Raw genomic sequence first — 23,174 nt, 5'->3', positions numbered from 1 at the left:
GAACTTACATTACTGTCCATCCTCTTCTCTCCTGTATGCACACCTCTTCATCGAAATGCAGTACTTTAATCACAACCCCTTCGTTCCTTACACAAAACTGCTCGGGTCATATACCTTTTGGTTCATTTGGTTGAGATCAATTGAACGGGGGTGGCTAGAAACGTAGAAGTTGCTTTGATCATTCCAAGTGACCACCCAGTGGTGAAAAAAATTTGTCACATTATTCGTTAACGTTCATTATTCATCAACGCCTTACTAAAAACAACCATAAACTTCAGCTAATATCATGGCCATGGACACCCAAATCTACTCGGCAACGTACTCCAACGTCCCTGTGTTTGAGTTCGTCACATCAGAGGGCCCTATAATGAGACGAAAGCTGGATTCGTGGATTAATGCTACCCATATATTGAAAATCGCTCGGTTTCCGAAAGCCAAACGAACAAGAATACTAGAAAAAGACGTCCAAACGGGGATACACGAGAAGGTTCAGGGTGGATATGGAAAATATCAAGGAACCTATGTACCTTTGAATCTCGGCGCCGAAATTGCCCAGTCTTTCGGCGTATACGATGTGCTCAAGCCTATCTTTGAATTTGAGTACGTAGAAGGCAAGTCCGACACACCACCACCGGCACCCAAACATAGCCATGCTTCGGCATCTAATGTGGCAAGACGACAGTTGAGTACTGGACTGGTACCTGCTGCCAAAGCAACTAAAACCGCCAGTACCGAACCCAAAAGACGAGGCCGCCCAAAACGACTGGCCCCGGAAGTCGACTTATACCCCAGACAGCATCCTCTGTTGAAACGAACTTCTAGAAGGTCGGAACCAATAGCACCCGTGTCTCGACAAGACACAGAACAGGACGAGATCCAAGCCATGAGCGGTGGCTTGAATGTTAAAGAGGAAGACCTCGAGGTGGAAAGCACCGATGACAGCGACGAAGACAACAATGAAGGAGACAACGAGGATATCGACCAAGAAGAAGATGCATTGATGAGTGGACGAGATTTAGGGTTTGCTACTCCAAGGGCTTCCTTTGATAGGCATTATGACCGGCCCCAAAGATCGTTCAATGGCATGGCTAGCATGAACAGTACCAACAGCGACCCATACAGTCTTCTGCAATACCATCATATGGCTACTCTGGCTTCCAGAAACGACCTGGTTCACGATGAATATTTCAACAGCCTCCTCAATTACTTTTTGGAAGACAAGGTGAGATCCGAACAAATTCCTCCAAAACTATCATCCCCACCCCAACCTTTGTCTAGCATTAATATCACTCGAGGAATCGATAATGACGGCAACACCATCTTCCATTGGGCTTGCTCGATGGCCAACACCACTGCCATCCACTTCCTTCTTTCCACATTCAGTTCCTACCTCACAGCCAACGTGAAAAATTCTCATGGCGAAACTCCACTCATGTTTGCAGTAAAGTTCAGCAATGCTTACCAGTGGAAAAATTTCCCGGCATTGCTAGAGATTTTATTTGACTCAATTCTTCTGGTCGATAGCTCGGGCATGACTGTCCTCCATCATATTGTCAAGGCATCTCTTGAAACAAATGACGATGGAAAGAAAGAAAGATTTGCTAAATACTATCTTGAATCTTTGATTGAGCGCCTCATTCAGTATGAGAAAGAGGGACTGCCACCAGAACACAAGAGTAAATCCAAAACTACTTCATTAAACAGTAATCGAAGGGCTGTGATATACAAATTCATTAACCATCAAGATGTCAACGGGAACACAGCATTTCACATTGCAGCCTATCATTTACGGAAAAAGCTAATCAAGGTACTAATTGCATATCACAGCTATATCGACTTTTCTTTGAAAAACTTGGTATCTTATAGCGTGGAAGATTATCTCGCAACTTTCAATTATGTCTTGAGATTAGACTCAGATTCAAAAAAAATTGGCGTGGATGGTTTAGGAGTACATGACATAGCATTTGCAGGCAGCACCATGAGTTTTGATACCCAGAGCCACATGACCAAGATGGCAATTAAAGCACAGAATAATGCCTCGAATTTGATCGCTGAACGCCTCAGCCAACTATCTTACTCAATGGAGAAAGAACTAATTGATCAAGATGCTCAACTCAGATCCTATTTTCTGGCCGTGGGTCACAGCGGTAAACGAAGGGTGGAATCTCAGAGAGAGATCTTGCAGTATTTCAAACTCGAGTACCTTGTGGACGAGAACGAAGCAAACCCTAATCCTACACGAGACGAGCTTATACAAGATGAGATTCATAGATTGCACAATGATCTCTGCTTTCAAGTTTTACAGCAGAAAAATGAACTAGAAACAGGCTTTCTGAAACTCAAAAAGTTGGAACACTTGGTGCAGAATAAGCGGATTGAAGAAAGGTCAAAGGAGATAGAAGAAGAAGGAAAAGTTGTTGCACGCAATACCACACCTATCCAACAGGCAATCCAATTGCAAAAACTCATACAAAAGAGACAACAGTTGCTCGACAAGTTGTACGAGGAAAGACGTGCGGTGCCAATGACAATCAGCATGGATGACGTAAAGGAAAACATGGACCAAACCAACACAAACGGTGATGATGAAGGAATAATTTCCACATTTCCTCAAGAAGACAAACTCTACAAGTATTGCAAACTCATCTCGCTTTGTTGTGGCATGAGTATGAAGGAGGTGGAATCCTCCATCGACCTCATTGAGCTGTCGCTTTCCAAACCGAATAGCTGACGTTGTATTAATATTGTATTATAATCGGACGAACATAATATATAATTCGTGGGACTCTTGACACCTGTAGCCGCATCGACCTGCTGCAGGTACGACAATTTAGCCGCGTCACAGATTGTAAAAATTGGGCTCCTTGAGGGTTCTAGATCAATTACAAAGTATTCTAGTAGAGACTGAAAGCTTCTACACTAACCCAAACAAGGCAATGGCGCTTCTCTTAGGTAGTACTATTAATATCTCCTCTTGCAGCCGTTCGCTTGTGTGCAGTCACAGATCCACCTTATTTTTCGCGCGCGACACTTGAATCTACTTCCGTTTCTCCTGTTTCAGTCCACCAACAACGATGGTTGGGAGACGATATTTCAGGATCCTATTGGCTATGGCCGCTGCCATGGTCATAGTGGTTCTTATAGCCACGTCTTCCGAAGCGCTGGTCAAATCGTGGGCTCCGTCACGGGAATCTTTGACCGTAAGTAATCTCTTTGCTCCGAAAAAAGGCGAAAAAGATGGCTCTACGAGAGTGAAACAAACGGTTTCCGAAGAGGTAACCACCGACATTGACTCTATAACACCGGGACCGGTGGATACAGGGGACGAGGGCTTTCCTTTGAGCAAGGAATATCGCAGTAACGGAGTTTTCAGTGCCAATCCATTGAAAACTTTCACTGATCCTCATACGTTGATCGTTGGAAAGTCAGCAGACTACACATTTAGCGAGGAATCGATGTGTAAGAGTCTTCAATACGAAAGATCGTTGATGTACACACAACAAAAATTCCTCAATGCTGATTACGAAACTTTGCAAGCAGCATTGGCGAGCAATGAGAATTATTCACAGCTTTTGGCGGAGGCCAACAAGAAATTCAAACCGTCGATACCTGCAGAAAAACAGTGGCATCGATTTGCGGGCTCATCAGTGTGGCTCCCTCAATATGGCTTGCACTTTATGGTGAGTCGAGTGATGTGGTCACCTTCAGGGATCCCCAATAAGGCATTTGCGAGTTTCTTATACGTGCAACTCTTTGATAAAAATTGGGAAGAGGTACCCGAGACTCATCTCAAAGTTCCTTACGAAGAGATAGTCACGAAATCAGTCATCAATGCTGATGGAACCAAATCTGAGTTGACGTTGGACACGAAGCAATCAACCAGAAACATCAAGTTTCCCTCCTTCTTACCCATTTCCTTTGACTACCACATGCACGTTGATAATGGCAAATACTACTGGGGACCTGAAGATCCTCGGATCATTGGACGTACGAACAGCCAAGGAGAGGTCGAGCCCATCATTGTGTTCAATATGAAAAATCACAAGTTAGTGAAGAGAGTGATGCACTCGTACAAGCCATTTTCCGACGACCTTCAGATCTTAAAGAGAAGATCAGGAAAATTTGGATACATCGAGAAAAACTGGACACCATTTTTTGGAAGACAATGTCAAAATGAAGAAAAGATCAATTTTGTTTCAAGTATGGACCCACTTGAAGTGATGACTTGCTCGCTTGAAGACGGCTTGTGTGACCCATTGTACGAGAATACCAAGGTACCAGGTCCCTTGCGTGGGGGTACCCAGCTCATGGAGCTTCCTATAGACGACCAAGTTCCTGAGCACGTCCGGAATTTATATCAATTTCCTGAGAACAGAAAGGTATTTGTCGGGTGGGCACGGACACATCTTAAGGAATGTGGATGCGGAGAATCGATGTACAGACCCAACCTCATTGTGTTCATCGAAGACTACAACCCAGAGACAAAGAAGTATTACTACAAAGTAGCGGACGTTTCAGAATACTTTGACTTTGACATTACGGCGCCAGAATGGTACATGCCTAAAATACTGTCCGATGGTACATTAATTGAACCCGAACCAAAGCAATGTGTGGGCAGAAGTGTTCTCATCCCCAATTCCATTGCTTACTGGGGAATTAGTGCGATCCTCAAGAACAATGTTCTGTATCGTCGCCAATTCTACTCTGTAATTCCTACCGACGAAGAGATTGCAGACAAAACTGCTGGCAAGGTAATGAAGCAAGAATACAAAAGAGAAGCTATCCCCGTTGAATTCGAAGACTACATGGGCATCACCCTCTCTGGTGGTGACATTGATGTCAGCATTGTCCATGTGAGGGGATTGCTCGACTATATTCTCAATATTCCTTCATTATTTGACGAAGCCACTGTCATCACTTCAGACGATAAGTTCCAGCAACGCGGCTTTGACTACAACAATATTTGTGCGGCAAAAGCAAGTCAAGAATATTGTGTGCGATTTGCTGAGGCTCACGGAGGGGTTACAGAATACAAAAAGAAGGACTAACCGATTGGAACCGATTGGAACCGATTTGCACCCAAGTGGTGTAACGGGTGTGTCACGATGGACTCCGTCAATAACCGAGCGGCTCAGCGCACGTTAAGTTTTAGCTGCGAAAAAACTTTTGATCCGGAACAGGTAACCGCGCCTGGCCGGGCTGCAACTGCAGCCATATATATAAAGGCCAAACTAATTTGTTTTTTGTAGATCCCAAATGTCCACGAGTGTGAAGAGTGAAACCTTAAACTCATCTCATGAGTTATCAGCTTCGTCTTCGAATGAGACGGTGCAACCGATGGCATTTACTGGTCAACCACAAAAAGATGGTTTTCGTCGAGGATCTACTGCTTCTAGAAAATCGTATGAAAGTACGAGATCCTTAGGGTATTCCGAGAAAGATATTTATTGTGACTTGGATTCTGAAGAAATAAGGATCCAGAGAGAATTGACAAGAAAAACTATTCTTTCTGAACTCGAACAAAAAGCACAAAATGAAGCATTTGATTTCCCAAACTTACCAGAATCAGCAGTCCCTGTAGACAATGCCGGCGAAGAGTTTGCCGATATAGATCCCGAGCTTGTGACTTGGGACGGGTATGACGACCCTGAAGATCCTAGAAACTGGTCAATTGCAACTAAACTGTACCTCATAGCATTTGTGTCTCTCTACACCGTTGTATCGCCAATGTCATCGTCAATGCCTTCTCCCGCAGTGGAACACATATCCAAAGACTTTGGTATCACCTCAAACGTTGTTCAGGCTATGATGATATCTATACAAATTCTTGCATGGGCAATGGGTCCTTTAATTATTGCCCCACTTAGTGAAAATGATTTATTCGGAAGAAAAGTGGTTCTCGATGTTTCGATTTGGATGTCATTATTCTTCAACATTGGCTGTGCTTTCTCTCAGAACACTGCTCAGATGATGGTATTCAGGTTTGTTGGCGGTCTCTTCGGTTCTAGTCCTATCAATGTTGGTGCTGGAGTGATTTCTGATCTCTTTGAAGCCAAACAGAGAACCACAGCCTTAGCAGGGTTCTCCCTTGCACCGCTATTGGGACCTGTTATAGCACCAGTTATTGCTGGGTTTATTGTGGACCATAAAGACTGGAGATGGGTGTTCTACATTTTGTGCATTTTCAACGGTGCTGTGGCCATTGTTGGAACCATTTTCTATCGCGAGACTTACTCACCGACCTTACTCAAACAAAAAGCTCGCAGGTTAAGAAAGGAAACAGGAAACAAAAACCTACACACGATATATGAAATCGCTGATGGAGAGACCTTTCTTAGCAAAGTCATGCTCACGATGACTCGTCCAGTCATGTTGTTGTTCACACACCCCATGATTATAGGGCTTGGATCGTTCATGGCATTTACCTATGGGTTCATGTACTTGATGATTGTTACATTTCCCGAAATATTCAAGGTCAAATACGGGTTTTCTCTGAGCATTACTGGCCTCATGTACATCCCAATGGGCGTAGGGTTCATGCTCGGTGTCGTTGTGTGGACTCTTCTTATCAACAAGACTTACACTAGATTGTGTGAAAAGAATGGAGGAGAGCAAAAACCCGAATACAGACTTCCATGTTTGTTTGCAACTTCCATCATTATCCCCATTGGATTGGTTTGGTACGGATGGTCGGCCCAGTACAAATTGCACTGGATAATGCCCGGAATTGGATCTGCGATTTTTGCTTTTGGTCTTGTTGGTGTATTTCAGTCGCTTCAAGGTTACTTGATAGACATGAATCCCCGATTCGCAGCCTCATCTGTTGCGGCAGCAGCATTATTTCGGTCACTCTTTGGGTTTGCGTTCCCACTTTTCGCATCAAAGATGTACGCTAGACTCAACTACGGGTGGGGTAACACGATGTGTGCATTTATTGGCTTGGTGCTTGGAGTCCCATTTCCAATCTTCTGCTACATCTATGGCGAAAGAGTGCGACTTTGGGCCAATCAGAGAATGGAGCAAAGTCAAGCCAAACGAGACCAAAAAAACTTGCAGCGCTTAAAGAGGAAACTCAAACAACAATAGACACCTAGACATGAGTTACGATACCTTAATTGATGAAACTTCTAATCACCGTAATATTGCAGCCATCTGACGTAAGCGTGGGGTTAACTATTCACTGTTCGCAAAATCATTAGATATTTATGAAACCACTTTCCTTGGCCGACTTGACGCCTTTAAAAGTCCCCCACCAGCTTGAAATTCTTCCTTATACCATAAAAACGCAATTTCTACAGCTGCATGAACTAGTTAGTGGGTATATCAAGACTCTTGATGGCTATAAGCAGCACCAAGCACAGCTAAGAGACGTGGTCAATAAACTGATTGAGCAATTGAATGAGATCACTACCATGATCAACGAGTACGAGGATACAGCTAAGACTATAGAGGAGCAATTGGCCAAAATCAAGGAGCTACATCAAGAATTTATCAACTTGGAGACATACCATTACCAGCTCTTAGCTGCAAATTTCAATCAAACTTTTTTGAAAACCAAGTTCAAGAAACTTGTAGAGAGCCTGGACCAGGAGGGCTACAAAATAGTTCAGAATGTGGGAAAAGACCATAATGATCTCGAAACGACACTCGAGCAATTTCGAGCTCTGCGAAAAAAATATCATTTACGCCGAGAGAAATTGAACCGATGGGACGAAGATAGAGTCACTGGGTTTATCTGAACCAATTGACCCCGCTTACTGGCAAAGCAATTAATGGCACACGATTCCGTTCACCCGATACATTTAAACCCGTTTCACAATGATGAACACGCTGGATAATATTCCATAATAAGTGGAGACCTGTTTGCTAACAAGCCAGCGGCAAGCTATCCGCGCTGTATATATGAGGCTGGACCATTTTCCGTGGACCTATTATTACCGCAACGGTTAAGCCTTATCAACCGATACTACCGGTGCGGCAGATTGCGGGCCGGAGTTACGGCAACCAATGCACCGAACATCGGTGCACATCCAGGAGCGAAATTTTGCTTTAAATCCATTTGTGTCTGCAATTGTTCCACAATGATACGGCTTGGAGCTCGCAGACTTCCAGGATCTATTCCCTCATCTCGGGTGTCTCCTCTCGTTAATGAAAGGGCTTTACAACTTCGTCAGTTGTCGTCAACTGCTCGTCTTCTCAACGGCTTTCCCGTCAAGAAATCTCCAAGTAGATTGCTGAAGATCTGGAAAAACACCAAGAGACTCGGGCTTCTTTCCGTGTTAGTCACGGGAGGATTGCTCGGCTACCATGTTTATCAAGATTCGCATCCTGCTGATCAAGTAAAGCAAGTTCCATTTTTCGAAAATGGTCAAAAGAAGAAAACCATCGTGATTTTGGGTTCTGGTTGGGGTTCTATTTCTTTGCTCAAGAATTTGGACACCTCGTTGTACAACGTAGTGATTGTTTCTCCTAGAAACTACTTCCTTTTCACCCCATTGTTACCTTCCTGCCCTACAGGTACTGTTGAAATTAGATCCATTATTGAACCTGTGCGTACCATCACCCGTAAGCTGAAGGGAGAAGTTATTTACTTGGAAGCCGAAGCCACGGAAATTGACCCCGTTGAACAGAAAATTACCATCAAGCAGTCCACCACCGTTCATTCTGGTCACTCTGGTTCCGATACCAGCTCCTCCAAATCGACAATCGCCGACTACGGAGGTGTAGAAGAAATCTCAACCTCGCTCAATTACGATTATTTGGTTGTGGGTGTTGGCGCCCAGCCTTCGACTTTTGGAATTCCCGGTGTGGAGACCCACTCTGTTTTCTTGAAGGAGATCAGTGATGCAGTCACCATTAGAAGACGTTTGATGGATCTTATCGAAGCAGCCAACATTTTGCCAAAGGGAGACGAAGAGAGAAAGAGATTGCTTAGCGTTGTCGTTTGTGGTGGTGGTCCTACTGGTGTTGAGGTTGCTGGTGAGTTGCAAGACTACATTGACCAAGACTTGAAAAAATGGATGCCCGAAGTTTCCTCTGAATTGAAGATCACCCTTGTGGAAGCATTACCTCAAGTGTTGAACACCTTTAGTGAAAAATTGGTCGAGTACACTGAGCAAGTATTCCAGGACACCAATATCGATTTGAGAACTAATACTATGATCAAGAAAGTTGACGATAGAATGGTTATGGGTACCCACAAGGTGAACGGAAAGGATGAGTACGTTGAATTTCCTTATGGTATGTTGATCTGGGCCACTGGTAATGCACCAAGAGGTATTGTTCGTTCGTTGATTTCAAAGATTGATGAACAACGTAATGCTAAGCGTGGTTTATTAGTTGATGATAGACTTTTGGTCGATGGTACAAACAATATCTATGCCTTGGGAGATTGTACCTTTACCAAATACGCTCCTACTGCTCAGGTTGCATTCCAAGAGGGTATTTTCTTGGGTAAACACTTTGAAGAGTTGCACGAAATTGATACTTTGAAGTACAAGCTTGAGCACCCAGATCCTAAAGACAATGTTGAGAGATTGACCAAGAAACTTAACCGTTTGCAGGCCAAGTTACCTATCTTCCACTACAACCATCAAGGATCTTTAGCTTACATTGGATCTGAGAGAGCCGTTGCCGATCTTGTGTGGGGCGATTGGTCGAATGTTTCTACCGGTGGTACAATCACATTTTTGTTCTGGAGATCTGCTTACATTTACATGTGTCTCTCCATCAAGAACCAAATTCTCGTTTGTATGGACTGGCTCAAGGTTTCCATGTTTGGAAGAGATTGTTCAAAAGAATAATTATTTCTCAAGTGGTATTCTAATAAACTAAAAATTAAATTCTGACTCTCTGTCATTGAACAGTTCGTATTTTTCAAGCTTCTCATCGTTGTGGTATTGAGGAGCTGATTGTGGGTGGGTGTACTCATTAGGATCCGAGAACGAAGTCGTGCTCTCCATATCATCCTCATTGTCGGATGGGTAGTAACTTTGTTCAGCCGTAATGATGGCCCGCACCTTGGCTGGTAGTATATCTGGTCTGTAGAAACGCAAGTCGACTCTGCCAACGATATACAACAAATTAACAATGACTTCAAAGACTCCCCAAACAATATAGATGGCTACTGGCTCACAAACGATTGTTGCCTCAGCACTAATCTTGGCTTGGAAGACGGAAACCGACCGAAGAATAGCTCCCACAAAGATAAGCAAGGTGGTAACACACAAAATCATCAAAGATGTATTATGACCCAACTCACCTCTCTGGTTGGACAAACCTTGAACCATGTTATAATGATGATGGGTAGCGGCAATGACTCGCTTTTGCATGACGGTGGTTGTGGTTTCTCTTCATGAAAGTCTCCTCTGCTTTCTGAGCAGCATGAGGTTGTACAAAGTAAAATGGGTGAAACGATTCAACCCACCAAGGTTGGTATGTGTACAAATTTTCATCCTTTCTCGTTGGTTTGAAAAAGTACGACAATCCAATCAAGGAAATGGCTGTCAAAGAGTATAATATAATTAACACTGATGAAACCATCACCACCTCCTTGTACGCTTTGTATGCATGATAAGACAAGAAATAAAGATAAGGCACAGCTGCAGCAACGATGGTCATGGCAATCACCAAACAGACAATGAAGTATAAGACGAACATAATATTCCAGAAAAGCATTCTGTTACCACCCACCGGGTGTCGCCATGTAAATAACCGTTGAGCCAAAATCAAGTTAAATGACACAATCACCATGGATGGAATAATCAAGAAAATTTCACTGGCAATACCAGAATTCACCTGAAGAATGTCCGAACTCCAGTATGCTCTCAAAGCAAAACCCACAATTCTCATGGCACAGTAGGCCACCCAAACAAGGGATAACCAGAAATAATGACCTCGTTTGAAGTTGATTATCCAAATGACAAAATGCATTACAGCAATCAAAAAGAATAACACACAGAATACTATCGATGGGGCAAGGTCTTTCTGGGTAGGATAACTTCCAAGAAGATTGTTTTGCCTGCCAATAGCATACATCTTTAACGATTCTGGAAGATTGGGACCCAAAAGATTGATTGCTTGGCCCTTTACTTGAAGAATTCCAGTTCCCATATCTGCTCCATTGTTCAATGCCTGCAAGAGCAAGAGGAGCCCGTGCATGGGAGCTTGATCACTCTCACTCATGTTGTTGGTGAATTAGGACGAAAGTGTATAGTTTGTATATTTTATATGATCTTCTCCGCTTTTCAAGAATTTCCTAATCGGTAGAAAAATGCAGCGCCTGCATGTGCGCTGGGCCCTTTCGACATTTTGGGGTATAGTGTGTGTCGCGCGGCTAAGTTTGTCTTTTGCACCAGAATTGGAAGCCAGTCAAATAGGTTTGAGGTGGGGAAATTATCTATAAGTGCCTGATATAAGGCTCTATTATCGTTAATGGGACCAACTGGTTCTGGTGGTATATGTAGACCAGGACAGGACCCTTGCGGTTTAGCTGCAGTACTTGCTGTTAAATTACCAAGTATGGGGTGATTTTGCACCCAACCAATATTCTAGAAATGAAACTCAGATTCATCATCGCCACGTTCTTTTTCCATGTGGTTGTTGTGGAATCCAAATCCATCGTCAGAACCATTGAATTGAGTCTCTGAATCCGAGTAATCATCCTCGGCAGATTGCATACTTTCCGTCTCAACGTCCGATGGATTGAGTGATTGTTCGGCGGTAATAATGGACCGAACTGGAGCTGGAAGTCTATCTGGTCTGTAGAAACGGAGATCTACTCGGCCAATGATGTATAACAAGTGGATGATCACTTCAAAGAGACCCCAGCAAATGTACATGGCAACAGGTTCGCAGACAGGTCCACTATCGATTTGGAACCTTCCCTGAAACACTGCCACCGTTCTACCCACTTGCCCAATAAAGATAAATAACGTGGTGATGGTGATAATCACCAAAGACCAATTATGTTTGAGGTCTCCTCTCTCTCGCGAGAGACCATTTACCATATTATGATGATGTTGGGTAGCAGCAATAACCCTGATAGCATGACGATGGTTGTGTCCACGCTTCATGAAACTTTGTTCTGCTTCTTCTTTAGCACCAGGCTTGACAAAGTAAAATGGGCTGAAAGATTCGATCCACCATGGTTGGTAAGTGTACAAGTTTTCGTCCTTTCTTGTGGGCTTGAAGAAGTATGCCATACCCAACAAACTTACTGCCGTCAAGGTGTAAAGTAAGATCAAGATAGCTGATGCTTCAACCGTCTTTTTGTAGCCGGTGTAAGCACCTTCTGAAAGAAGGTACACATAAGGCACCGCTGAAGCGATAATGGTCATAATGATCACGAGAACCACCACACCATACAACAAAAACATGGTGTTCCAGAAAAGGGGCCTTGAACCACCCACTGGATGGCGCCAGGTGAAGATTCTTTGTGCCAATATCAAATTGAACGAAACAAGAAGAATCGATGGAATGATAAGAAATACCTCATCAGCGATACCAGGAGGTACCATAGTAAGATCGGTGCTCCAGTAAGCACGGCAACACCAACCGACCACTCTCATAATACATGTGAGGAGGAAGCCAAGCGTGAGCCAGAAATAATGCTTTCTTGAAGTATTCATTACAAACACCAACAAGTGAAGTAGGGCAAGAACGAAGAAAACAACTGCAAATATAATTGAAGGAGCCATATCTTTTTGCTTTGGGTAGTCTCCAAATAAGTTAATCTGCCTTCCCATCGTATAATCAATCATAACTGCTGGAAGTTTCGGTCCTAGTAATGCATGGCCCTGTTCAACCAAAAGCTTGACTCCGGTACCTTCAGCAGCACCATTATTGGTTGCCTGTAGTAACCGAAACAAACCATGTATTGGGGTGTATTCGTCACTTTTCTTCATCGTCAAGAAATCAGTTATGTTAAAGTTTATTTATTAAAATACAAAAACTGTCCCATGATATTTGCACCTGCCTCATTCGGTTTATTATAAGAATAGTTCTCCGCAAAATTTCCTCACTGGGTAAATTAATTGCATCTTTCTTTCCCGTTTGGGAAGCTTGCAAGTCTTTAGTTTTTAATGTGTCAAATAATGGCGTGATACTTTCGGAGTAAGCACCAGCCGGGTTCCGATCAGCGTCTAGAATCAGCGATACAAGACAATAGCAGTCATTATGTGGTTTCGCTAAAATGTAATTCTGCCATGTGAAAAGCCATCACCGTAAGCCTTCGCCTAGTCTGCAGTATTTTTAGTCGTTTCGCATTTCACGTCACGTGACAAGATCGCGTTTAACTTGGCTCTAAATCTCTACTAGAAGTAATGCCAACTGCCTCCATTGAATATGTCGCTGCCGCGGATTCCCTAAACCAAAAAGCTCCCCTTATATCCACTCCGCTCGGGCTTTGCATGCTTGAAATCCAGGGACATCTAAACCTCCCTCACGTAGCTCTGGACCATACCCACGACGCGGTAATCGTAGATAATGGACACCAAGCGGTGCGATTTGGACGTCTAGAATTCGACGACACCAACCCGTCGAAAGTAGTACTTTATATAGGCAATTCGCAGCGATTATTGGGGTCAATTGTGGATTTAGCTACGCCTCTTGGAGTGTTGCGAATACCCACCAATGGAGATAATCACCAGGCACAAATGGTGGATGTGATCAAAAAAAAATTGATATTCAAGGAAAGGCCACTTCCTGTTATGTAGTATTTAAAATTCTAAATATACCTAGAACTTGGCCCGGGATGAAGCGTCTGCTCCTCCAGGATTGGCCAGAACTGTCACCAAATTGTTGTATATCTTGACCAAATCTTGGTCATTGAAACCCAAGTGTTCCTTCATGTAATTCTCCACCGACCCGTAGTCCTCGTGGAACTGATCTATTGTGTTCAACATTGCTTCGTATCTCGAGCTGATGAGATTATCAAACCCATCCTTCTCAATTGTCCATCCCAGACGGCCCTTTGCCAATAACTCATTGGCATTCTCAACTTTCTTCTTAAATTTCTCCACGGTGAAAAGGAACTTCTCCTGGATTCTCTCGTGGTCGGGTTTGAGTCCAATTGTCGTAAGCTCGTATTCTTGGGCAATGGTATTCTTATCAAGTCCCGTCAATAAAAGCATAAGCATAACGATTATACCGGTTCTATCTTTGCCTGCGGAACAATGTACAACGAAACTAGTTCCCTTGTCTCTGACATGCTCGAAAATGGTTCGGAACGCATTCACTCCAAATTTCAACATGTCTTGGTAAACCTTGACAAATGTGTGCCATGAAGACATCAAGTTGCTATACCTCATTGCTATTGCTTCTGGCAGAAAGTTGTCGTTGGCATAAACTGGAGCATGTACACGAGTGATGCCCACCAGTTCCAAGTCTGAAGCTATACCATCATGTTGGCATTCACTGTCACTTCGAAGGTCAAACACAACCTTAATACGAAGGTTGCGCATCGTTGCCAACCCTTGTGACGTTATTGAGCTCATATTGGCTGCGCGGTAAGCAAATCCAGGCTGGACATAGTAGAACGAATTGGGAGGAACATGCGATAATTGCCTGGCGGGGTTGGTGATACGCCAGCCTCCAATGTCTCTAAAGTTGGACACACCATCGACCTGTTTCCACCTGGGAATGGTTGAAACATTGCCGCAAAGTTCACTGCTGCGTTGCGCTCGAGCATCGGGGCCAAGGTAATTGAGTATATGTTCAACAACTACGCTATTGTAGTTGACCAATTTCTTTCTGTTGAGAGGAAGATTATCAGGGTTATACTCCTCGGCATCCACTTCGGTCTCGATAGGATGAAGACCCTGGAAGTTGTGGTCGGCGTCAGGTATCAAGTAAATGTTGTGGGTACCTGGACCTCGAGATAAAGCATTGGCCATGCCAGAAGGGTCTGTGGGCTCAAGGACTCTATCTTCAAGCCCGTAGATCGAGAGAACAGGAACGGACGGGTCGAGGTATTTCAAATCCTCCATTTCGGTTTGCGCTTGCGATAAAAGTTCATGGCGAGTAACCATGACTTCCTGCCATTTACCATGTCTTAAACAGTATTGCGGCATCATATCAAAAGAAAGATCAAACAATGGAAACCGTTTGGCTATCGCCGCCAGATCAAACCGCGAACTGCAATTGACAAGAGACTCAACCTTGACAGGTAACCAATTTTCAGGACGTGGGTGATTTTCATGCTGGGGTTCCAGCTGCAGAAGAGCCCAAAGGAGCATGGCAGTTGAGCCTCTCAGATGGCTCACTATGGAAGCAATGGAAAACTTGATGCCCACCTCATTGTTTCCCGACACTAGGTACTCGGCGCACGCTTGTATATCTTCCATATCTTGGTCAAGCGTACGGCCCAAAAATGGGTCATCGTTATCAGCCGACGAGCCACAGCCTCGAAAGTCAATTCTTAACGTATACAACCCCAATTGCTTGCCTAGAGCCTCAGCCAAGTCTCGCTGGTAGCAATAATTACGATGTCCGCTCTGACCATGGAGAATAAGCACGGCTCTCTTGCTGGCTGGGGCTTCACCTTCCGCCAAATGGTTCGGATTGTCAACCGAAGGGGGCACGGCAAACGTACCCAGAACCCCCTTGATGTTCACTTCGAATTCCTTCAGCATGAAAACGGTAAAACCTCGGGAATAAATTAGTTAACAAAATATGGAGCGGCTTGAATGTGGGGATCACATGGAGAGAGTCTTATACAGGCCAACCAATTTACTAGAGTTGAGCTGACGATTTGAATTAAGTACAAGTGTACAGATCTTGTTCCGAGAAACTAGCTGGTTTCTAAGTTTCACTGTATATTTTACATTCATAACTCCATGGTGCCAATTCCCATTGTGGTTCTATGCCTCGGTTCTAATCAGTGTTAACCGCACCGTGAGCGTGCATACGTCAAGTGAGCCAAGCGAAAAGGTGCCGTACTATGCACTCCAGAGCAGGTTTCGCGCGCTTGATCCAGTTATCGTTATCCAGTTATCGTTACGTCTTAACTGTTTATGGATGACAAGTATCGGTTTGCCGAGCTCGGTAAACTGCTTCACCAGCAGCACGCAGACCAGTTGTCTACGCAACTTGCTGTGTTCCGTTCGGCACTTTTAAACTTTGCTCGAGAACACCCCGATGACATTATCAACGATGACGAATCTCGAGCCAAATTTACCCAGGTTTGTACCCTGATAGGAATTGATCCGCTAGAGCTATTCATGCAAAGTAGGAGATCCAAGGAGGAGTTTCGTATCAGTGTGGCCGTGAGAGTTGTGGAAATATGTAACGATACTAGAGCCGTTAATGGTGGACTCATACCAATTAAAGAGCTTGTTTCCATTCTACAACAAAACCCCGATTTCGAAGCTGTGGTCACTGAGAACGATGTATTGGAGAGCGTTCCGCTTCTTAATGGGTTGGGGAAGGGATACGATACTTTTACCATCAACGGCAAGTCGTGGCTCAAGTCGGTGTCCATGTCGGAGTCGATTTCCAACGACCACAAAACCATCTATGAAGCATGTGAGTTCATCGGTGGATATATAACCATGCGTATTCTTCAGGATAACTACGGCTGGGACAAAGTGCGGGCTCGTTCTGCCATTGATGATATGATTATGCATGGGTTTCTATGGGTCGATAATTGCGCAGGCCAAGATACGATGTACTGGGTACCGTCTGCTTCGTGAACATGGTCATAAATGGCTTATTCGGTCTTCAAATCCGACTTCTTCTTTCCCTTTGCCAACCACCTCGCATTGATCACCTCAAACAGATCGGTTCGATCACGTTGCATAACGGGCGTATACTTCTTGAAATTACGACCCTTTCCGTCACCAATATCTATGATACCTCCACCTTTGGTCAACCCCTGCATTCGAGAATTATCCCCCACAAACACATCTTCAAGCATGCCTATTATTTGAGCTTTGATGGAATGGTCTAATACTTGCTGGCGCATGAGTGCTCTTTCTTTGAGTATTTTCGATTCAGCACCTGCCGTATCCGTTGCTGCGGTCCACTCTATATCGGGAAACACACAGTCGTACAACACAAGAGGCACATCATTGGCCATATCATAATTGGGCTTGTTAGGGTTGACGTCCACATTCAAAAGTTCATCCACCAATGATGGCTTTTCGAGCTTGCGACCCACGAGGAAGAGAATGCCCATCATGCACCGCACTTGATGCCACAAGAAAGCGGTTCCTTTAAGATCGAAAACATAGTAGTCGTCTTTTAAAGGCATAATATTGGCACTCAAGATGGTGCGGCCATAATTGGTGATTTGCTTTGATCCGTCAATCTTGCAAAAGTTACGGAAATCATGTTCACCTTCGTACTTTTTTGCAGCCTCGGTCATGGCTTCAAGATCCAAGTCATACCGGCGGAATATATAACGGTAGTGACGATAGGAACAGGAAAACCGAGCATCGAATCCTGGCGGAGGATTTAAGCATATACCTGTAATTCGAATGGATGGTGGAAGTAATGAGTTGAGTATAGTAATGTAGGGAATCTCCTTTTGGTCTGCTCCTGGCTGTGATCTCTGTTCTTCTGTTAAGCCACTGCGGACTTCGAGACTAATCACTTGGTTCATGGCACTGACTCCTTTGTCGGTTCTGCCACAGCGGGAAAAATTGCACACTAAAGGATCAGGTTCAGTAATGAGACGAGCTTTCGTGAGTGCTTCCAAGATTTCTTGTTCTACTGTAGGCAAAGGTGTAGGTTCGTTCTGGAACGCCAACCCGTTGTAGTTCCAGCCAGCGTATGCGAATCTAAGAGCAATAAACCGTTTCGAATGGCCCGAAAAGTCAAACTTGCGTTTTGGTTTCTTGGCCGGGGGTTCATTAGATGTGTGATTCTTCTTGGTGGTTTCAACACTTGTGGACTCACTAGTCATGGATTCCAATTCCTTAATGCGGTCTAATAACTGGCGTCTCGTCCAGTTCTCGTAGGGACCCTCGTTTTTCCATATGAGACCAATGGCTCGTTTCAACATGGTGAATTTAACTTGTGATGCTCATCGCGCGAAACTTTATTCTCATGTCCAAATCACTAGCATGGAGCCAGGCATCGCTTCAGCCATGGATACACGATGCCATAGACTCGCTTGGGTTTCGAAGCATGACTCCTGTCCAAGCATCGACAATCCCTCTTTTTTGTGGAAACAAAGATGTTGTAGTCGAAGCCGTGACTGGATCTGGAAAGACACTCGCCTTTGCCATTCCCGTGCTAGAGCGAGTTACAAAGTGTATGAAGGAGAACAGAGGGAGCTCTGGCTTGTACGGTATAGTCATATCACCCACAAGAGAACTTGCCAACCAAATCAATACCGTATTTCATACACTTTTACAATTCTATCCAGAGGACCAACCGCCCATCAAAACCCAGTTAATTGTGGGTTCATTAGCCACCGTAAGAGAAGATTTGAATGCATTTGCAGAGAACAAACCTCAGATCATAATAGCAACTCCTGGTCGTTTGCTAGACTTTTTTTCAAGCAATGCCGTCAAGAGATCAACAGTTGAAATGGTGGTTTTAGACGAAGCAGACCGTCTATTGGACATTTCATTCCAGAACGACGTTGTGTCCATTTTGAAAAAGCTTCCAAAGCAGCGAAGAACTGGGTTATTTTCTGCTACCCTACTGTCGGCTGGTGACAGTATCTTTCGCACTGGCATGTCCAACCCAGTGAAAATCTCTGTCAATTCTAACAAAGCCGAATCTAAACCACAGTCGTTGACTGTAAACTACATGATGGTCAACCCGGAGACGAAAATAGCTGTTTTGATCAACATGTTGCTGACTTTACAGTACAAAAAATGCATCGTCTACTTTCCCACATGTGCATCGGTCAAGTACTTTTACTCGGTGTTCCAAAAATTACATCCACTTGAAGACGTCAACCTCACCTCCATACATGGCCAGCTTTTGGCCAAAGCTCGTCTCAAGGCGATGAACAAGTTTACAGAGGGAGATGTGCGTACTTCGAAACATGTCTTGCTCACCACTGATGTTGCTGCAAGAGGAATAGACATCCCCGAAGTGGACTTGGTGATCCAGTTGGATCCGCCAACTGATCCAGATATGTTTTTACATCGGTGTGGAAGGACGGGCAGAGCCAATAAAGTGGGAAGAGCCATCGTTATGCTCAACAATAACGCACTCGAAAGTGATTATGTTGACTTTATGGAAGTCAAGGGCCTTAAAATGAGCGAGGTTGAATCGCCAGATGTCATTGATGCCTATAAAGCATTTCTGAAAAACTTGAGAAATTTGATGTTGCAAGATAGAGCATTTCATGAAACTGCAATCAAGGCATACGTGGGGTTTGTTCGCTACTACTCGAAGCACGCAGCCACCTCCATCTTCCGTCTTCAAACTCTCGACTACATTGGTTTAGCAAAAGCTTATGGTTTATTAAGACTTCCCAAAATGCCTGAATCAAGGTTTGTTCCTAACGACAGAATGCCTGAAGACGGATGGCTTGGAGAAAAAATTGATATGAACAAATACGCATACGCCGACCCAGCCAAGGAAAAGATCCGCCTTGAAACGATGGAGGAAGAATGGAACAAAAAAGTTAACGATGCGAAGAGAAGAAAAGAACTAAAGGTCAAGAATGAAGCTTGGTCGAGTAAAAATGAAAAGAAGGAAGGAAAGCAAGAAAGGAGAGAGAAAATGAAACGAAAGAGAGAAGCTATAGAAAAACAAATTATGAACGAGTCTTCCGATGAAGAAACTGTGGTCGACTGGAAAGATTTGGTGCGAGAGAAGAAACAAAAGACAAGTGGAATACTGGGTTCATTTGATGACTTGTAATTATTATCTATACCTTGAACTTTTCACTCACAGAACGAACTCCATCGAAAATATAGAGATCATCAAGTGGTCTATACTGAATGGTTGTCAACTTCAACGCTTCTTGACTGGCGACACCACCCATGAAGCTGCAAACATTATGGTACGAACGGCTGTTATGAACTGCGATTTCTTTGAAAACCAGCTTCATGTCATCCGGGAGTTGTGTCACGCCTGGTGCAAACTCGTCAATGAAAAGTTTCATGAGCTCGTCGTAGTTTGACTCGCTTATTGGCAGGTTGCTCTTTTCTATTAATGCATTGAGCGTTAAAATGCCAAAATATATCGCCAACAAATGAGCTTCGTCCAGATTATTTCCACTATTGAACCCCAGTAACATGTTTTCTATCATGGAAGTGGAGTAGGATTTTTTGGTTCCCAGGGTAACATGAAGCAGGTGAGTGTTTTTGCAGAATTGGCTTATGGTCTCCTGTGTAAATTGCAGTTGATCAGATCCAATATCTTTGACAATTTGCATGAGATGCTCCGTGAATTGTTTCTGATCTCGCAGCGCCTTATCTTTGTATACTGTCTGGAGTTTGATGTAACTCTCAGAATCTGATGCCATATCTGGCAAGCTGCCAGGTAATGGTAACTGGCCATTATTCACCTCAGTAAACTTTTTCAATGCACATAAAAGCACCCAGAACGCAGGAGTCGATTTGGTCAAGTTTTGCAAGTTGGGATGGTCAAATAGGTCTTGGATAGAAGCTGGCACCTCTGTAGTTTGAAGTGCTCTGTGAGTGGATGTTGAAGCCTCGATGAAATTGGTTTCTGTTCTTATATCTCTCGACATAGAAACAACATATTTCCTAAACTGCTTCTTTTCAGAATAATTCTTTGGTGGTGACCCATATTTGTTGCGCCATTCTTGTAATGCCTTGATGAAAATTATGACATATGGAACATGGGCATGGGCTGTATCATTCAATTCTTCAAGTTTGACAGAGTCTGAGAGCTCCTGGAGTTCCGGCCACGGCTTGTCTATCCTCAAATCATACAAGCGAGCCGGATCATGGGTCTCAACCACAGTAGTCTCGCTGGTGATAAGATGTAGAGAGCCGTAAAATCCTACAGTGTTCACCACAATTAATGGGATACTCTGGGACCACAAAATATCTTTCAATGCCTTGAGTTGTGGAGCAGGAGTATAGTCGCTAATGGCCACGATGGAGAATTGGCTCCAAAACGTTGGTGGTTCCGATTCCAATACTGATTCCAACGACTTACAAATTGAGTTTCCCTTTACATCAGAGTTCAATTCGTTGAGTTTTCCACACAAAGACGGTGCCAATTGCTTCCCTATATCTTGTTTCAGCAAGAAGAAGTTACCAGAGATCCGTTCTTGTGTCACAACCCCATCATCTATTATCGTGAATTTTCCAATACCTGGGAGAATCAAGTTTTTAAGTAGTTCTGAGCCTGTTGAGGTTGCATTTACCAAGCAAATGTGCGACAACTCAAGCCGCAGTTGCCCTGAGGTCTCCCAAAGACGAAGCTGCCTATCATATTTGGTGTTTTTGTCAATCTCCATTGTAATAGACGAGGTCCGAAACAGTGAGACAAGTTGACGCACGGCCGTTTGGTAGTGCAGATTAGCAGCTGTTACCATTAGTGGTATTATTCTTAATTAGGTTTTATTCTATCATCTACATTATTATACATTTACCTTGGCCAACAAACTCAGAGTAGTGTTCCTGGTCTCTCTCCTTGAGTTTCATGCGTACTTCTGTAGGAAAGTAGCGCTTCATTATCACGAGTGACTTCTCATCCAAGTTGGAGCCATCAGCTTCAAGAACTGCATTGTGAAGTCTACATATTGGACAATCTGCCTTCGACCGCTGCTTCATCTTCACTAAGCATCGCACACAGAAAACGTGTCCACAGTTCAATTTGATTGGCTTGTATGCTATGGAAAGACAAATGGGACAAGTGAAATCTTCGAGTTGTGGAACAAGCTTGAGAATAGACGATTGAATGACATAGCAAACAGACTGAGCTATAGATGCTCCTGTCATAAACACATGGTCATTAGATATTAATTTGGGGAACTCATTGCGGATACCCAACGATGTTTGTTTGTCGAACTTTTTGAGAATCTTTCTCAAGGCGGTTGAATTAATTGACTGAAACTGGAGCACTTTCAACAAATGGGTGTTAATCTGGGCGAATTGATTGAAAGCGAGCTTGCTTTTTTTATTACGGAAACTGGTTAGTATTCCAGACTTTTGTGCACGCTCCATAAATGAATCCAAGTTTTTCTTAACCTGGTCTGCCGTTCGTTCAGAACCAGAAGAAGTAGCCTCGTTATAACGGAAAAACACTTCAGAATCCAAGTACATCCTGAAAACCTCTCTCCATTTGTAGAGGTCACCCTTGCGGTACTTTTCGGGACTTGCCAACGTGACTAACAGCGACCTTACTTGGTCGACTTCGTTCATAAGTCTGTCCTCTTCGCGCTTCTTGAAAGCGTCCAACGACTCCAATTCCTCGTTCAACATACTGAAAAACTTCGAGTCCAGGTTGAGAACAATCTCCAAATTGACCCTTTTGGACTTGGGAGAATCTGACTTGGTCTCGTCTGCCTCTTCTACTTTATGGGACGATTGCGGGGAAATGACTAATTTATCGGCATCAGTAAGTTCAACAACCTTTGCCGCTGTAAGCTCCTGGTCATCATCTAGCAACTTCTCGATACGCGTCTTGATCTCCTGTGCTAGCTCATGGATGTGGTCATCAGTATATTCTTCGTTTGAGTAATCAAACGATATTTTCAAAGTTGAGATGATGTTATTGTCTTTTTTAGTCAAGGAATAATGAGCGATTGCGGGATTGGATGCATTTGCGTCTTCTTGTGGCACTTCTATGACACTCTGGTCGTTGTGGAGGATTAATTTGAGGGTATTTTGACCGAGTCCAAGAAGTGAAAGTTCTTTGACAACTTGATTGATACATTTCTTTAAAGTCTTATACTTGATAGCAGCTTCTACCCAATCGTCAGGAATTTCTTCTTCAACGAGGGTCTGCTCTAGAACCTTAGCGAACTTCATATTGAATAAAAGGGCAAAAGGCAACAGTTCATAATATGGGAAGGTGACGAAATAGCTGCAAAGAGGAGCCGGTGCACGTTTTGGGGCGGCTAAAAAAAAATAAATTTTCCGATACCGGGAGTCGAACCCGGGTCTGCTCGGTGAAAGCGAACCGTGCTAGCCGTTACACTATATCGGATAATTGATACTGCAGAAGCGCGCGGTAGAAACAAGGGCGGAGAAACAGATCACAGAGAATAGTCCGAATAGTCCATATAC

The 23,174-nt window shown here is 43.7% G+C and overlaps 15 protein-coding genes and 1 non-coding gene across 16 annotated transcripts; 8 read left to right on the top strand and 8 right to left on the bottom strand. All coding sequences in view use genetic code 12, as the record gives it.

The window, feature by feature from the left end:
* Positions 1-286: 286 nt before the first annotated feature.
* On the top strand, positions 287-2,731 carry MBP1 (transcription factor; the record flags this gene model as incomplete). Its single annotated transcript, XM_001484658.1, has 1 exon — positions 287-2,731. The coding sequence occupies one exon, from the start codon at positions 287-289 to the stop codon at positions 2,729-2,731; it is 2,445 nt and encodes an 814-aa protein (XP_001484708.2).
* Positions 2,732-3,074: 343 nt separating this feature from the next.
* On the top strand, positions 3,075-5,048 carry BMT7 (Bmt7p; the record flags this gene model as incomplete). The annotated part of the gene is made up of 1 exon (XM_001484657.1): positions 3,075-5,048. One exon carries the CDS (start codon positions 3,075-3,077, stop codon positions 5,046-5,048), a length of 1,974 nt encoding a protein of 657 aa, XP_001484707.2.
* A 208-nt stretch (positions 5,049-5,256) lies between these two features.
* PGUG_02435 (uncharacterized protein) lies at positions 5,257-7,086 on the top strand (the record flags this gene model as incomplete). The annotated part of the gene is made up of 1 exon (XM_001484656.1): positions 5,257-7,086. One exon carries the CDS (start codon positions 5,257-5,259, stop codon positions 7,084-7,086), a length of 1,830 nt encoding a protein of 609 aa, XP_001484706.2.
* A 119-nt stretch (positions 7,087-7,205) lies between these two features.
* On the top strand, positions 7,206-7,739 carry PGUG_02434 (ESCRT-I subunit protein; the record flags this gene model as incomplete). The annotated part of the gene is made up of 1 exon (XM_001484655.1): positions 7,206-7,739. One exon carries the CDS (start codon positions 7,206-7,208, stop codon positions 7,737-7,739), a length of 534 nt encoding a protein of 177 aa, XP_001484705.2.
* Positions 7,740-8,081: 342 nt separating this feature from the next.
* Positions 8,082-9,803, top strand: NDE1 (NADH-ubiquinone reductase (H(+)-translocating); the record flags this gene model as incomplete). Its single annotated transcript, XM_001484654.1, has 1 exon — positions 8,082-9,803. One exon carries the CDS (start codon positions 8,082-8,084, stop codon positions 9,801-9,803), a length of 1,722 nt encoding a protein of 573 aa, XP_001484704.2.
* A 27-nt stretch (positions 9,804-9,830) lies between these two features.
* Positions 9,831-10,331, bottom strand: PGUG_02432 (uncharacterized protein; the record flags this gene model as incomplete). Its single annotated transcript, XM_001484653.1, has 1 exon — positions 9,831-10,331. The coding sequence occupies one exon, from the start codon at positions 10,329-10,331 to the stop codon at positions 9,831-9,833; it is 501 nt and encodes a 166-aa protein (XP_001484703.2).
* Positions 10,291-11,184, bottom strand: PGUG_02431 (DUF3112 domain-containing protein; the record flags this gene model as incomplete). Its single annotated transcript, XM_001484652.1, has 1 exon — positions 10,291-11,184. The coding sequence occupies one exon, from the start codon at positions 11,182-11,184 to the stop codon at positions 10,291-10,293; it is 894 nt and encodes a 297-aa protein (XP_001484702.1).
* A 365-nt stretch (positions 11,185-11,549) lies between these two features.
* Positions 11,550-12,905, bottom strand: PGUG_02430 (DUF3112 domain-containing protein; the record flags this gene model as incomplete). The annotated part of the gene is made up of 1 exon (XM_001484651.1): positions 11,550-12,905. The coding sequence occupies one exon, from the start codon at positions 12,903-12,905 to the stop codon at positions 11,550-11,552; it is 1,356 nt and encodes a 451-aa protein (XP_001484701.1).
* A 417-nt stretch (positions 12,906-13,322) lies between these two features.
* Positions 13,323-13,715, top strand: CTF8 (Ctf8p; the record flags this gene model as incomplete). The annotated part of the gene is made up of 1 exon (XM_001484650.1): positions 13,323-13,715. The coding sequence occupies one exon, from the start codon at positions 13,323-13,325 to the stop codon at positions 13,713-13,715; it is 393 nt and encodes a 130-aa protein (XP_001484700.2).
* A 21-nt stretch (positions 13,716-13,736) lies between these two features.
* On the bottom strand, positions 13,737-15,632 carry PGUG_02428 (uncharacterized protein; the record flags this gene model as incomplete). Its single annotated transcript, XM_001484649.1, has 1 exon — positions 13,737-15,632. The coding sequence occupies one exon, from the start codon at positions 15,630-15,632 to the stop codon at positions 13,737-13,739; it is 1,896 nt and encodes a 631-aa protein (XP_001484699.2).
* A 381-nt stretch (positions 15,633-16,013) lies between these two features.
* On the top strand, positions 16,014-16,691 carry VPS22 (ESCRT-II subunit protein; the record flags this gene model as incomplete). The annotated part of the gene is made up of 1 exon (XM_001484648.1): positions 16,014-16,691. The coding sequence occupies one exon, from the start codon at positions 16,014-16,016 to the stop codon at positions 16,689-16,691; it is 678 nt and encodes a 225-aa protein (XP_001484698.2).
* Positions 16,692-16,708: 17 nt separating this feature from the next.
* On the bottom strand, positions 16,709-18,004 carry PGUG_02426 (pseudouridine synthase; the record flags this gene model as incomplete). Its single annotated transcript, XM_001484647.1, has 1 exon — positions 16,709-18,004. One exon carries the CDS (start codon positions 18,002-18,004, stop codon positions 16,709-16,711), a length of 1,296 nt encoding a protein of 431 aa, XP_001484697.2.
* A 17-nt stretch (positions 18,005-18,021) lies between these two features.
* SPB4 (putative ATP-dependent RNA helicase) lies at positions 18,022-19,827 on the top strand (the record flags this gene model as incomplete). Its single annotated transcript, XM_001484646.1, has 1 exon — positions 18,022-19,827. The coding sequence occupies one exon, from the start codon at positions 18,022-18,024 to the stop codon at positions 19,825-19,827; it is 1,806 nt and encodes a 601-aa protein (XP_001484696.2).
* A 7-nt stretch (positions 19,828-19,834) lies between these two features.
* Positions 19,835-21,478, bottom strand: PGUG_02424 (uncharacterized protein; the record flags this gene model as incomplete). Its single annotated transcript, XM_001484645.1, has 1 exon — positions 19,835-21,478. The coding sequence occupies one exon, from the start codon at positions 21,476-21,478 to the stop codon at positions 19,835-19,837; it is 1,644 nt and encodes a 547-aa protein (XP_001484695.2).
* Positions 21,479-21,515: 37 nt separating this feature from the next.
* On the bottom strand, positions 21,516-22,916 carry TRY3 (Try3p; the record flags this gene model as incomplete). The annotated part of the gene is made up of 1 exon (XM_001484644.1): positions 21,516-22,916. The coding sequence occupies one exon, from the start codon at positions 22,914-22,916 to the stop codon at positions 21,516-21,518; it is 1,401 nt and encodes a 466-aa protein (XP_001484694.2).
* Positions 22,917-23,022: 106 nt separating this feature from the next.
* PGUG_05921 lies at positions 23,023-23,094 on the bottom strand. The gene has a single exon. It is a non-coding gene; the product is annotated as a tRNA-Glu (tRNA).
* Between the last annotated feature and the right edge of the window lie 80 nt (positions 23,095-23,174).

Source organism: Meyerozyma guilliermondii, genomic scaffold (assembly GCF_000149425.1).
Source record: "Meyerozyma guilliermondii ATCC 6260 scaffold_3 genomic scaffold, whole genome shotgun sequence".
Lineage (NCBI taxonomy): Eukaryota > Fungi > Ascomycota > Pichiomycetes > Serinales > Debaryomycetaceae > Meyerozyma > Meyerozyma guilliermondii.
Note: the sequence above shows the minus strand (reverse complement) of the source record. Positions and strands in the feature narration are given on the sequence as shown.